The sequence below is a fragment of the Dipodomys ordii genome, unplaced genomic scaffold (genome assembly GCF_000151885.1).
Source record: "Dipodomys ordii isolate 6190 unplaced genomic scaffold, Dord_2.0 Scaffold213, whole genome shotgun sequence".
Lineage (NCBI taxonomy): Eukaryota > Metazoa > Chordata > Mammalia > Rodentia > Heteromyidae > Dipodomys > Dipodomys ordii.
The window spans coordinates 118,971-134,079 of NW_012267429.1; the positions used below are offsets into that span (position 1 = coordinate 118,971).

At 51.3% G+C, this 15,109-nt stretch overlaps 1 protein-coding gene across 1 annotated transcript in view; it reads right to left on the reverse strand.

Annotated features, from left to right (window-relative positions):
- Positions 1–15,109, reverse strand: part of LOC106000239 (scavenger receptor cysteine-rich type 1 protein M130-like) — a 31,549-nt gene that overhangs the window by 9,299 nt on the left and 7,141 nt on the right. Inside the window, exons 8-17 of the mRNA XM_013035486.1 lie at positions 15,021–15,087; positions 11,391–11,708; positions 11,189–11,257; positions 10,800–11,114; positions 9,236–9,448; positions 4,224–4,395; positions 3,839–3,909; positions 3,244–3,570; positions 2,252–2,563; positions 1,434–1,748 (exon numbers count right to left, since the gene is read on the reverse strand). Coding sequence (XP_012890940.1) covers positions 1,434–1,748; positions 2,252–2,563; positions 3,244–3,570; positions 3,839–3,909; positions 4,224–4,395; positions 9,236–9,448; positions 10,800–11,114; positions 11,189–11,257; positions 11,391–11,708; positions 15,021–15,087 — 2,179 coding nt within the window. The remainder of the gene's footprint in view (positions 1–1,433; positions 1,749–2,251; positions 2,564–3,243; positions 3,571–3,838; positions 3,910–4,223; positions 4,396–9,235; positions 9,449–10,799; positions 11,115–11,188; positions 11,258–11,390; positions 11,709–15,020; positions 15,088–15,109) is intronic.

The following is a 15,109-nucleotide window of genomic DNA, read 5'->3' on the forward strand; positions in this document are numbered from 1 at the left end:
CAATGGAATTCTATGCCTCCATCAGAAAGAATGACATTGCCCCATTGGTTAGGAAACGGAAAGACTTGGAAAAAATTATATTAAGTGAAGTAAGCTAGGCCCAAAGAAAGATAGGTCCCATGATTTCCCTTATTTGCAATAACTAATATATGTCTAGGATAAGAGAAAAGGTCAAAAGCTATGTAATAAACCAATCAATAAATGGGCAAATGAGCTAAAGAGAGACTTCTCAGAAGTAAATATGACAAATAGACACATGAAGAAACATTTGGCATCTCTGATCATAAAGGAAATGAAAATCAAAACAACTTTGAGATTCCATCCAAAAGAGAAATGTTCTCATTACCTGACCTATGAAATGGTAACCCCTCTGAATAACACTTTAAAATAACAATAAAATTATATTTTTTAAAGACCTGAAAATAGAAGAGGAAGAAAAGGAACTGGGGAAGGGAAAAAGGAGAGAGGAAAGATGGACAATATAAAATTAGGAAGCATGAACAAAATCAAAGCGTGTATACATGCCTCACGGAAGTATCACAGTGAAGCATAACCACTTAAACAACATGCATGTGGTAATTCTTGTAACTTTTTAAGTGTCATGACACTGAGGTATCTTTCACTGGGAAAGAGTCTCTTGAAGAAGCTACTGAGCACACTGGGTAGCCTTATGGAAACAGTAAAGCTTACTACTCCACACATTCAAAGGAACAAACCAATGGCAATCCAGACCAATGATGTGGCCGATGGTGCCCCAGATAAGACCACACAAATATTCCAGGCTCAGCACCCATGAGCTGAGCCTCCATGTGTCCTGGAGAGACACTGGATGAGCAACAAGATCGGGACAGGCTCCCTGAGACGACTGGGGGTAAGAGAGCTAGAGGCTGCAATCTGTCACAGGAAGCAACAAGGAACCAGAGCCACCTAGCTCAGCCTGCCCAAGGGGCCAAGAGGCCCAGAAGACAAAGATAAACACTAACAGACAAAAGCCCTAGGAGAAAGCACTGAGCAGACAATGCAGGGCTTTTAACTAACACCAAAAGCACAAACAGTAAAGCAAAAACTAGCTGTTGTAACCCATCAAAATTGAAACATATATCAAAGTGCACTTTGGAGCCACAGGACTTTGAATCATGAGTTTATAAAGGTCTACCACACAGAATATTCAAAAACACACAACACCATCACATAAAGAAGCATTCTATTTCTGAAATGAGCGACAGGAATAGATATTTCTCCAAAGAGAAAATGGTGAGCAAACGCATGTGAAGCTGGGAAACGGAAGAGAGGAGGCCCAGGAAAGCCAACTAATAGAGGAGTCTGGCCCCCAGCCCCGTGACCCGGCTCTCCACCACCATCACAGCCCAGTCCCTGAGGCCCCAGACTCCACTAGCACAGTCCAGATCCCTCCCGGGCCTGGCCCAACTCACTTTCCCCTGAGCAGACAAGTGCGGCATCCTGGCCGTGTGCGCACCGGTGCCCCGGCTCCCTTGGGCAGTAGAACAGCAGCGACTCGTTGCCCACACAGCGGAACGCCTCCGTCCACACAGGCCCTGACCCCTGGCCGAAGTGGGCGCCCCCAGGTGTGGACACCGCCACCCCACAGCCCAGCTCCCGGCACACCACGTGGGCTGTGGGCAGGTCCAGGTCAGCATCGCAGACCGTGCCCCAGGTCAGGCCGCGCAGGACCTCCAGGCGCCCTGCACAGGGGTGGTCGCCGCCCGCCAGGCGGGCTTCCACGTGTCCTGGAGGAAGACACCGAGCTGGAGCAACCAAGGGTAGGGAAGGCTCCATGCAAACTACTGAGCTCAAGTGGCCACCGTTCAGCCCTCCAGGACCCAGGACAACCTGACATAGTTGCGCCCCAGGGTCCAGATGCCCAAGGGTAAGTCGGGGGTCTGCAGACTCAGAGCCGTGCCACCCCTCTCCAGACCTCCCTAGAGACCTCACAAGTGTGCCAAGATCACAAAGACCCATGGTTCCCTGGCATCTGGAAGGACATGGCTGACTGGGACTGCATAGGCAGAGTAAGTGGGCACTGCCCCTCAGCCCCAGAACACAGGCCAGATAGAGATCTGAGTTCTGCCCACTGAGACTGCTGCCTGGGGCTTTCCTGAACCTCTACCCAGTAGAAATGCAAAATCCTATCAACCACCATCCACAGGAAAGGTCTCCATTCACCATGTCCCCATGTGGTGAGGCAGACCCAAAAACACAGCCAAAATGCGCTGGCCCAGGGGCTCTCTACCTGTGCACACCACTTGGGTGTAGGTTGGACGGTAACACTGCTCTAGGAAGTTCACGTTGATCTTGCACTGGAAAATGTTGGCCTCTGTCCCCTGACAGGACACAATCTTCTGCTCCTGACTCTCAGGGTCCCCTCCAGGGTAGGTTCTCGACCACTGCAGAGCAGCGCCGCACTCCAGCTGTCTGCAAAACACACTTGCCTCCTGCTGCTGCAAGTCACACCGCAGGGCGAAGCCGGCAAGGTTGATTGACTCTGGGGTCCCTGCACAAGGGCTTCCACCGCCGTGCAGTCTAATTTTTCCCAAGGTACTCCCTAGTGGGATGGAAGACAAACAGACCTGGAAGCTGGGCACAGATTCTCAGCGGTGCTGTGACCAGCCTCACACAGCATCCACGGCACCCAGGGACACATTCCAGAGCACCGTGGCCGCAGCCCCACCCGTCACCCTCAGGATTGTGGGGCTGTGGGCTAGTTGCACACAGCACCAAGAAGCTGCCAGGGGAACCCACGACAGGACACCTGCCCAGAGTAGCCAGTGGGTTCCTAACTGCCCTCTGGAATATCCAATGGGTAACTGCCTCCTGGAATATCCAATGGGTAACTAACTGCCCTCTGGAGTATCCAATGGGTAACTGCTCCCTGGAGTATCCAATGGGTAACTGCCCTCTGGAGCTGTACTCAGCACACAGAAAGAGCTTGTGAAAACACTCGGCTGAGGTGGCCCAGGACGACCCAGGAAAGCATAGCTTTGGTGGGTAAATGTAGAACCCTGGAAATCCTATGAACAGTGATCAAGACAGAGTCCCACACAGGGGAGAGCAGAGATGCATTGGGACAAAGAGGAAAGCCCTCATCCTGCATCAGGAGGAAACCCCAGACCCCTGAGAAAATGAGACACCACACCTGGGCCAGACTGGTCCTCCTCCCCTCTGGATCCTGAACAAGGAAGGAGTCCCAGAACTAGGAGGGCTGGGAGTCCTCAGCTGACCTACCTGAGCAGACGATTGACACCACACATTGGCACTTGCAGTCGGCGATCAGGCCCCAGCTCCCCAGCGAGCACTCCCCAAGGGTGGCCTCCTCCCCCTGGCACTGGGTTCCAAACAGCCACAGCCCACTCATCTCTTCAGGCCGTAAAACAAACTGAGGAGCAGCTAATACATGGCCACAGTCAAGCTGTCTGCAGGTCACCGTGGCCTCCCGCAGGCCCCAGTGGTCCCCACACACAAAGCCCTGCTGGCCGTGATGCTGAAGGTGCAGACGACCCTCACAGTGGTTTGTGCCATCCAGGAGAGTCACAGACTCCGCTCCAGCCGGACCTTCAGGAAAAGAGCACAGGATGGTACAGAAGATTGCGGGGGATTTTTGTTCAGGAGGATCCATGTTAGAAAGCTTGCCCTTGTTTTCCACCCAGACCCCTCCTTTATCTCATGGGAATCAGTACACAGTCACTGTGGTAAAAGGGAAGTTCACAAAAATGAGCACAAGGAGATGTGGTATCAGAACTGTGTCTGACTTCCACCCTGTGCAGACAGCAGACTTGGGTCCCTGGCCCCAGGACTGCGGACAGCCGCAGAGCATACTCACCAGGGGGAGAGGCCCAGCAGGCCAGAAGAACAGTCCCCAGCCCCAGAGGGGAGAGCACCATGTCTGGCGGGCTTGCGGCTGCAGCTTGTCAGGCTGCAGTCTGGGCTCCGGCAGCTGTGCTCTGCCTCAGGAGATGACGCTGCTCTGGGGCTGTAGTGTGAGCTGGGGTGCCTCCTCCGCAGCAGAGCTGCTCTCTGCCACCCTGCGCAGGTGCTCTCCACCGGGCTGTGGCCAGGCCCCCCAGCAGCCCAGTGTGAACTAGTTGTGGTTCCTGCAGCTGGCATCACACAGCTCCAGGTGTGACGGGTCCAGGGTCCCTGTACAGCAGCGTTTTGGCTGCCACGAACAAGGCCATGCAGGAGAGCATGGGCTTCCTCGGCCTCACACGAAGATGGGGTGTCCTTCCAGGATCAGTATGTCACGAACAGGCAGACTTTGCAATCTGATCACAATGCCCAAAAGCACGCAAGCCGAGTGACCAGCCAGGATGGACACAGGCTCCTTGGAGGGTGTGCACTTAGAGGAGCCGAGTGCACTGCCTAGGAGGTGCAAGTCAGCTGCACAAAGATGGGTGGAAAACTAAGGACCATCTGAACAAGGGACACAATGTCACTTAGATTTATTTATTGGAAAGCTACTGAGGAGGATTCGACTGTCAAGGGCAAATCATACAGAAAATCCAATTATTCCAATTGGGCCCATCACTATGCATTTCTGAAAGTAAGTTTCATCAAATATATTCCATACTTTAAAATATTTAATGGTACATATTTTCTCACTTATGTGGAAGCTAGGTCTAAAATACAACTGGACATGATAACTTATACAGGACTCTAGCATTCAGACAGAGTCAGACTAAAGAGGATACTCAGGGGAGGAACCCAAAGATGTCACGCCTCTGAACATTTAATAGTATTTAGTAAAACAAATTCTGGAAGATGGAAGCATGGAGTCCCTTGCTGGTGGTGGTGATGGTGTCATGTGTTTTTGCTCTGAGATTTATTTTTGTCATTTTAGCAGAGGCAAAGTGGGGCACAGCAAGGGAGGGGAGGGTGAGCAAAGCGATCGTGGTGTTCAGCAAACTCTGAACAGAAAATGAACTATGCAACTTGTGGGCAGAGATGGGAGGGGGAACTGGGGGAACACAAAGGAAAGGGGTGACATTGTCCAAAAAGAAGTGTATCATTACCTCACTTATGATGTGGCGATCCCTCTGTACAACACCTCAACAATAACAATAAAATGTATTTTGAAATCATTTTAAGCAATAAAACATTCCAGATTTTCTATTTTCTTACGTATTTTCTGTCTTCATATTCTAAAGATCTGAAAATAAGCATACAATTTTGCAAACAAAATAATCTCAGTCAAAAAGATATGTTGAGTCCACTACATAATTTGTTGGATCCATAGTAAGAGGAAGATAACAGTCCCCTCAGTGAGACTTACTAAGAAGTCAAGATGGCGGTGCGCAGCCACCTGTGAGCCCCGAGGAGCTGCAGTCACGCCAGCAGGCCTGTGAGGACAAGGCTGGGTGGGAAACTGCACAGGAAGACAAGGGGCTGTGAACACACCTCATGGCACAGGTTCTCTTCAACATCAGTCCAGGACCCAGATGCAGACGCAGAGGTATACGCAGCTGGCATGGGCCCAGATTCTCCTAAGCAGGAAGGACTCACACAGAGACCCTTCCTGCACTCACCACCCCCTGCTCCCTGCTCCATGTCCAGTGCAGCCATGGCCTGGCCTGAACGTGAACAGGCCAGGCCCCAAGACATACATCACCACACCTGGTGTCCCAGTCATTCACTCTGCCCAACAAATGCCCACAGGATTTCTCATCAGTACAAGCAGGCATTTGAAACACTTCGAATTTTATTAGAAGAAAAAGCGGAACACCTCCTACTCAAGGGGGACAGGGGGCTTCTGTGCTTCTGGGGAGAAGAGAGTCGGCTCTGGAGAGGAGAAAGGGAAGGGAGCCCAAGGTCTGGAGAGCACAGCAGAAGGCGATCACAGACCAGTGCGAAGGAAGTTGGGGAGGGAGCCAGACTTCTGCCTTTGGAGTCTCTAGCAAACTTGGCCTCCTTCAGCTGACCTCTCCTGCTTCCAAACTGTCTTCTACCAGTCCATGAGGGTGGGAGGATGTGGAGGATTGCACGGACACAGGAAGCCACCAGCATCAAGTCATCCCGAGAACGAGGGTAGCAGTGTCCTACACTAGGAGTGTTCTTAGCCCCAGGAAGCAATTCTTACACAAACACACCACAGGATTCATCCTGCCTGAGGGTTCCGGTTTGTTCTCCACTCCAAGATACCATGGGGACCATCGTAAATGAGAGTTCAGTGATCACCAGGAAAACATGAGAAACCTCTGTAAAGGCCATCATGAAGATTTATTATGTGTGAAGTCTATTCTCCGCGGGCCACCGTGGTCTGGTCTGTACTAGATCACCATGACAGACTATTCCAAACCAGGTCACCATGAGGGTCTACTCGATGCCCACCCACCGTGAGAGTCTCTTCTACACAAGGTCACAAAGAAGGCCCACTTTACATCAGGAAGGCATGGAATTTCATTGAATGGTAAGAAGCCCAGAGGTCATCTGACATAAGAACACTACAAGGGTCATTCTACTCAAGGACACCATGGGAACCACTGGCTTCCAGGACCTCCCCATGTAGATGCCACTCTACATGAAAGCACTATAGGTCCTTCACTGATATCATAAGTGTGTATGTAGTCAGCTGTTCGTTACTATGACTAAACACTTGAGACACTCAAAGAAGTCTTTTGACTCAGGTTTAGAGGTTTCAGTCCATGGTTGGTTGTACCAGCTGCTTTGGAGTCTCTGGAGAGACAGAACATCATGATGTGGTACATGGTAGAACTTAGCTGCTCACCACACAGTGGCTAGGAAACATGAGAGAGGGAGAAGAGGGAGCTGAGACCCAAATGCCCTTTCAAGGGCATGCATGCACCAAATGACCAAATTTCCTTACACTGTATTCCATGAGATCTGACACCTTCTAGTAACAGGAGAAGCTGATGCCTAAGCCATCAAAACAGAGCCTTTGGAGGTAATTTAAGATCCAAAGTCAACTGACTACATTCTACCCAAGGATACCATGGGGATCCACTATCCAAAAGAACTTCATCAGGGCAATGCTTTTTAATTTACGATTAATTCCATTCATTTGCAGACATTTTCCTGACCACACAGAGAAGAGAATGGCCAGGATTCCCAGAGGGAATGCATACATGAAGATCTGGGCCTGAATGTGTGTCTACTGAGGGCTAACCGAGGTGCAAAGGCCATAGGCAGTGGTCACTTGTGAGCAGCTGATAGATGGGGATGAAAGTGTGTGATCACAGGCTCATTAGGAGAGAAGAGCGGTCACATGGAGAATGAATGTGGTCAGGACATGGGGAATGTGGTCTTGGACCATGTGATCAGGACATGGGGAATGTGGTCAGGACATGGGGAATGTGGTCTTGGATGAATGTGGTCAGGACATGGAGAACGTGGTCAGGACATGGGGAATGTGGTCTTGGATGAATGTGGTCAGGACATGGAGAACGTGGTCAGGACATGGGGAATGTGGTCAGGACATGGGGAATGTGGTCTTGGACCATGTGATCAGGACATGGGGAATGTGGTCAGGACATGGAGAATGTGGTCTTGGATGAATGTGGTCAGGACATGGAGAATGTGGTCTTGGACACACATGGTTAGGACATGGAGAATGTGGTCTTGGACCATGTGGTCAGGACATAGAGAATGTGGTCTTGGACAAATGTGGTCAGGACATAGGGAATGTGGTCTTGGATGAACGTGGTGAGGACATGGAGAATGTGGCCTTGGATGAATGTGGTCAGGACATGGGGAATATGGTCTTGGATGAACATGGTCAGGACATGGAGAATGTGGTCTTGGACCATGTGGTCAGGACATGGAGAATGTGGTCTTGGACCATGTGGTCAGGACATGGAGAATGTGGTCTTGGACACACGTGGTCAGGACATGGGAAATGTGGTCCTGGACACACGTGGTCAGGACATGGAGAATGTGGTCTTGGACAAATGTGGTCAGGACATAGGGAATGTGGTCTTGGATGAACGTGGTCAGGATATGGAGAATGTGGTGTTGGACCATGTGGTCAGGACATGGAGAATGTGGTCTTGGACAAATGTGGTCAGGACATGGGGAATGTGGTCTTGGATGAACGTGGTCAGGATATGGAGAATGTGGTGTTGGACCATGTGGTCACGATATGGAGAATGTGGTGTTGGACCATGTGGTCAGGACATTGAGAATGTGGTCTTGGAAGAATGTGGTCAGGACATAGAGAATGTGGTGTTGGACATATGTGGTCAGGACATGGGGAATGTGGTCTTGGACACATGTGGTCAGGACATGGAGAATGTGGTCTTGGACACATGTGGTCAGGACATGGAGAATGTGGTCTTGGATGAATGTGGTCAGGACATGGAGAATGTGGTCTTGGATGAATGTGGTCAGGACATGGAGAATGTGGTCTTGGACACATGTGGTCAGGACATGGAGAATGTGGTCTTGGATACATGTGGTCAGGATGAGGAAAGGGTGACCAGAAAACCCATAAAGGCTGCTTTAAACATGAGGACAAAAGTCTGCAATGGGGCAGAGCACAGTGAGGGCCATAGTAGAGTGTAACAAGTTTCTGGGAAAGACTGAGGATAGACGGGTGGGTGGGTGGACAGATGGAGGGATGAGCTCCAAAGGAGCTTAATACCATGTTTAAAGAATGAGACCGAGGAAGGCTCCGGTCTCCTGGGTTCCTTTATACCATGCTCTGGACAGGCTCATGTCCCCTGAGGTCAGTGCAGGGTCATCACATGCTGGCCTGTGCCAAGATCTTCTGTGCTGATCTGAGCATCAGGACCAAGGCTGTCAGGAGCCCCATCTGTGTTTGACAAGAGACATATCCAGTCACCTCCAGGGACTGCTCAGAGCGCCAGGCATCCTCAGCCCTGCTTTCCCTCTGCAGAGTGGACACCGAGGGACACACAGCTGCACAGGACCAGGCAGGTGGCCATGAGATCGCTTCTCACACTGACACCGCCTCCCCAGTCACTGTGCACCAGGGTCCCTCCAGAAGGTGCTTGAGAACCCTCTGGGCATGTATGAAAGAGCTCAAAAGGAAACCAAAGCCCACAAGTCTGCCTGTTACAAGACTCTAGCCTACGGAGCAGCTTTAAGGGCAAAATGCCCTAGGCCAGAGATGGGATTGAGGCTCAGAGACACAGAAAAGCAACGCTGATTCTTTAAATATAGGTGCCAGCCAGAGCAGAGCTCCCTGCATGAGAGCAGTACAGCAGGAGGAGGGCCACGGACCCCAGGGCACAGAGGTGCACACCCGCCGGGCTCAGGAAGGCCCCATCCTCCTCCTCCTCTTCCTCCTCCTCCTCCTCCTCTCCAGAGTCTTCCTCTGGGTCTCCCACATCGTCATAATCCTGCTCCTGCACCAGGTCTCTGGACACTGTGGGCTCCTCTTGCTTCTTCTCCACAGAAATGGCTTTAATGTGCTCGTAGATACCTTCTGATGGCAAGTGCCCAGACATTCCAGAACCTGCAAATGCCACACCAGAAACACCTAAGGCAAAGCCCTCCTGCAGGTGGAGCCCTCCCTGGCCCTGTATCCACCCCCCGGGTGCTGAGACAGATGAACCCCTTACTGCTGGGCACACAGGCTGTGTCCTAGGGAGAGATGGCTGGTACAGGCACTACACTCATTCCTGAGCAATAATGAAGGGGTTGGGTGGCAGACAAATATTTCCAGAACCCTGAGAAGACAACATTTCTTCATCCAGCCTATCTCAGAAGAAGAGGGGACTCTTCTCCCAACAGCTCAGGCATGCAAAGAAGCCCACCCACTCTCGGCTGGCCTGGAGACTAGCTAGTACACACGGCAGGGACCAGAGCAGAGAGGACCTGCTGTGGCCGTGGTCTCAGTCTCTCCCCCTCTGAGTCGTCACATACCCATGCTGGCAGCTCTGCCTCGGCACCACAGAGCACCCAGGCCCAGGAGGGTCAGGGCCAGAGAGCAGCCAAGGACCAGGCAGGAGATCTCAGGCAGAGTCCAGACCGACTGCACAGGCAGAGGAGCTGGAGAAGGGGCTGTGGGCACAGAGAGAGGCGGGGCTTCCTGTGTGCCTGAACTGCCCAGGGCTTTGTGACCCTCAGCCCCTCAGGAAGGGGCGGGGCACCCACAAGGCCTCCAGACATCTACCCAGACATGGCCCCAGGCAGAGGCCAACCTGCCGGTGTGGAGGGCCCACGTAGGAGCATCTAGGTGGAAGTTCCCAAGTGGACCTGCAGAGACCGTGGGTGGAAGGACCCTAGGGAGGCTCCTTGGAAAGTCCCGGTGTGTGCACTAAGGCAGGGTGTGGGGGGACCTGGTATGGGCCCCAGGGTCTCACTGTGGTCACTGCCCTCCTCAGCTCCGCATTGGACGTGAGCTGTGACATCCAAATGTGCTGGACCCCGCAGTCAGCAAGGGAAAGACCTAAGAAGTAGCTACTGGGGCCTCTGTCCCCCACAGGGACAGGAAAAAGCATTGCCCACGTAGGCTGGGCAGCCATCCCTAAAGGGCCAGACCAGCTAAAGAAGAGATGACGGGCCAGGATTCCACAGGTGCCCAGCACTGGGCAGAGCTGAGATCCACCTCAGGCCCTCTAGGCACTGAGGGGCAGGAGGAGAATGGGCGTGAGAACAAGTCGCCTACCCAGTGCCGTGGCACCTACAGGAGGAATGCTGGCGGGAAGGCATCAACTGCCCTCAGCAGCACAGACCTGTGCCCCACAGGGCAGCACAGGCATCTGTGCTGCCCTACCCAGCAGAGCCTCTGCCTCATGGCCCAGGCAAGGCGATCTGGCTGAGCAGAAGGTAGGATCACCCCAAACTCGCCCCTGGGCCCTCACCTGAGCACCGCACGCCCGCATCCTCCTTGTGGGTGCAGTCTCCGCGCCCCCACGGCTCCGCGGGGCAGCGCCACAGGGACACTTCGCTGCCCCGGCAGCCCACCTCATCCAGCCACACGGGCCCCACGCCCGGGCTGAAGGCGGCCCCCGGCGCGGCCTCCACGGCCTGGCCGCAGCCCAGCTGGCGGCACGCGACCTCCGCATCCGCCAGGTCCCAGGAGTCGTCGCACACGGTGCCCCAGGAGCCCGCGTGCCAGAGTTCCACGCGCCCGGAGCAGCCGTCGGGGCCCCCGATCGCCCGCAGAGCACCCTCCTCTGGAAGGAGATGTGAGGTTAAGGTGGCGTTGCATCTGGATGCACAAGGCAACTGGGAGGCAGACTGACGGTACCGTGGCAGCTGAGTGGGGATGAGCAGTTGAGTGTCTCCCCAGAGGCCTGTGGTACTGCCTGTGACTGTCCTGTGGGAAGACACAGCGTAAATGCCCAGGAACTCCACAGAATCCAGCTGTGGGCCACCATGACCCACGGGCAGGGCCTGGGCTCTAGCAGACACACAGCCTTCCACAGCACCTCTGAGACCACAGCACCCACCTGAGCAGGAGATCCAGACCTCCTCTCCCGGGGCACAGGACTGAGGGTGCCAGGGCGAGGAGGGACACTGCCACAGAGTGGAGCTGTGTGGCCTGCGGCACTCAATTCTGTCGACCCAGGAGATGCCTAAACCTGCCGGAGGGGGGGGCCTGCTTTCCAGCCAGCCCCGGTCCCCGCACCCCAGCTGCCTGCAGATGACAGTCACGGAGACATCCCTGAGGGCATTGCTGCACACAGCACCCCAGGACCCATTGTACAGCACGTCCAGCCACCCAGCACAGCCTCTGCTACTGCCTCGAAGCCTCAGTGCCACGGACTCTGCAGGACAAGCACAGAGAAGCCCTGTGTCAGGCTCCGGAGCCTGTTCTCAGAGGGAGAAGCCCAGCGGAGGGCATCTCAGCTGCCCTCGGTGTCTTACCCAGCATGCCCTTGGCATCACTGGCACATGGGTAGATCCAGCTATTGTGAAAAGTAGTGAGAAGGGTACTCAAAAGACTAGAAATCCCATGGGCTCCAATTATGCCAATCTAGATCTATATCTAGTGTGGTTTTAAGGAAATGTCTCCAAGAGACTCACTGCTGAAGGCGTGGTCCTTCATCTTCCGCTAGTGCTGCGACTTGGGAAGACTATGGACTCTTTCGCTGGTGGGGCCTCGCAGGAAGTAGGGTGCTAGGGATGCTTTGGAGACTGTGTTGTCCTGTGCCTCTGTTTTCCTCTCTGCTCTCTGGCACCATGAGCTAGGCTCCAGAGTTGCCCTTACCCTCCCTGTGAGCTCTATTCCTAGCCCAGAAGCAAATGGACTGATGAAAAATCTGACACAGTACCCAAAGGAAATTGTCGTATGTCAAAGACCCATGACCCTCTTTTCATTGCACATACATGTCCATTAGCACATAAATGACACAGGAAATACTTTCCTAAATGGGAATGATGGTGTGTGCCTGTAATGCCAGCCTCGAAATACAAGTAGGAAGATTATAGTGCAGGCTGGCCTGAGCGTGAACTCAACACCCAAAGTGCCAAAAGCCAGGTGCCCACACTTCAACTCAAGGCACTCAAGAGGCTGAGACCTGGAGGATTAAGGTTCAGAGTTAGCCCAGGCAGAACCAAGACTCCGTCTTTTATTAACCAGTAAAATGCCAGGCTGGAGATGTGACCTACATTGAGTGTTAGTCATAAAGTCAAGCTTTGGTACTAGAACTGTATATCTCCAATGTAAAAAGGGTTGAGTGGGTAGCTCAAGTGGTAGAGCCACTGCCTGACAAGTGCCCAGCCCTAAGTTCAAACCTCAATACTTAAATAAATAGAAGATGGGAGGAGGAAGAGGATGAAGGAGGAGAGGAGAAATGATCACACCTAATAATCGACAGCCCTAGGGAATATCGCAGACACATAATGACAAATAGTGCACAATATAAAATATTAAATATATAAAATGTTAAATACAAAGAAACAAAATTAAATTATGGGAAGAAAACAGAGGGAAGTAGGTCAAAGGAAGGTAAGTTTAAGATTAAATGTGTAGCAGAGAACTAGTGTCAGTATATTGTATACTAAAAACCAGGCTAATAGAAAAGATTTCACATTCTTTTACCACAGAAACAAAATTAGGTGAATTGCTGGGTATCTTAATTGACTCGATTTTGGCAATCATTCCAGTATACATATGTATATCAAAGCACCACACACATTTAAATACATACAATTAAAAATAAAATAATGGGATGAGGAAAGTAACAGTTTTGAGGAGTTGCCGGAAGTTTTTCAGAGAGTGAGAGGGAAAAGCATCCAGATCCAGAGATCTAGATCCCAATGGACTTGGTCTACAAATATTCTCCAGGATACAGTGAAGCCACAGCATAACCATACTTCCTGCAGCACTACTTACCATGGCCCAAGTAAGGAATCAGTGCAGATAGCCATGGACAAAGGGATCAAGGAAATGTGCTGCGCCGCACGCACGCGCACACACACATACACACACAAATGCGCACACACATGCACGTACACACGCACACACACACAAACATGCACGCACATGCACGCAATGGAATTTTACTCATCCTGGAAAGAATGATATTTTACCATTTAAAGAAATGGAAAGACCAGAGAAAATTATGTTAAATGAATTGTCAGGCCTAGAGAGACACAAGGTGAATATTTCCCTCATATGTGCAATATGGATTAGTTTGCAGACTCATAAGTAAGTACATTGAATGATATCTACAAATGTATTAACTGGGGCTGGGAAGATGGCTCTGTGGTAGAGCGCTTGCCTTGCGTGCATGAAGACCTGGGTTCAATTCCTCAGTACCACATACACAGAAAAAGCCAGAAGTGGCACTGTGGCTCAAGTGGTAGAGTGCTAGCCTTGAGCAAAAGCAGCTCAGGGACAGTGCCCAGGCCCTGAGTTCAAGCCTCAGGACTGGCAAAAAAAAAAATGTAAAATGGTAAATTCAAAGGAGAACTCAAACTATAATTCCTTAGAAAGGCAAAGTCACAGCTCAACAAAATAAACACACTAGGAAGCAGGCACTTGAAAGGGGTGGACCTGGGGAGAAGAGGGGGAGAATTCAGCCAAGAAGTCAATGTATATCCTACCAAATTAAGAGTAAGGGAGGAGTGGTTAGGAAAGAGACAGCTGGGAATGTTGGAAAGGGTGACATTGATCTAAATGCACTGTCTTCATAAACTGCTCTATTAAACGGCAACTCCTTTGCACAACTACTTAAAGATAAATTTTAAAAAGAAAAATAATCTTCTCCTAGAGTCACATGTGTGTATATGTGTGTGTGTGTATGTGTGTGTGTGTGTGTGTGTGTATATATATATATATATATATATATATGGCAGAGAGAAAACAGCAAGAGTATCAAGTCACATAGGAACCCCACCGTGCTGCTAGCAGATTTACCATCAAATCTTACAGGCCAGAAGAAAATTCAAAGTCCTAAAAAAGAAAATGCCAGCCAAGAATACAATTTCCTTTAGGAAAGGATAATTTGCAAGTCAAGTAAACACTGAGGACTTCATCCACACGTCAGCCTTATAAGAATGCTTACAGAAGCCTATTCTAGAAGCAAGAGGATGAGAAACGGCATCATGAAAACACAAAAAGACAAAATTCAGCAGTAGAGCATATGTACCAAAGAGAGGAGCTGGAACACTAATACCAACCCACAAAGATGAACAAAAGAAGAAGGAAGAAAAACAATACAAATGCACCCAAAACACTAACAAAATGGCTCGAGTGTGTATTTAACAATAATAGCTTTGAATGTAACAATATTAACTTCCTCGGTTAAGTTATGACCTGGCCACCATGTGTTACCCACAAGAAATTCACCTCACCAGAGAAGACACGGACCAGGAGGGAGGAGAGCAAAAGGCATTACAGCAAATCAAAGCTTACGAGACGTAGCTGTGCTCACATTAGATAAAGAAGGCCAAGTTAAAGTCAGAAGGAAAAAGAGCTGGTCGCCAGCGGCTCACACCTGTCATGCAGCTACGCCGGAGGCTGAGATCTGAAGGTCATGTGTGGAAGCCAGCCCGGGAAGGAAAGCCCACGAGACTTCTCTCCAGTGAGCTTGGTGCCCGGCTGCCCCGGGACTCCTCCGAAGCCGACCCACCTGAGCAGAAGACGCCCGCGTCCTCCTTGTGGCTGCAGTCGTGCCGGCCCCAGCCCCGCGAAGGGCACTGCCACAGGGCGGACTCATGG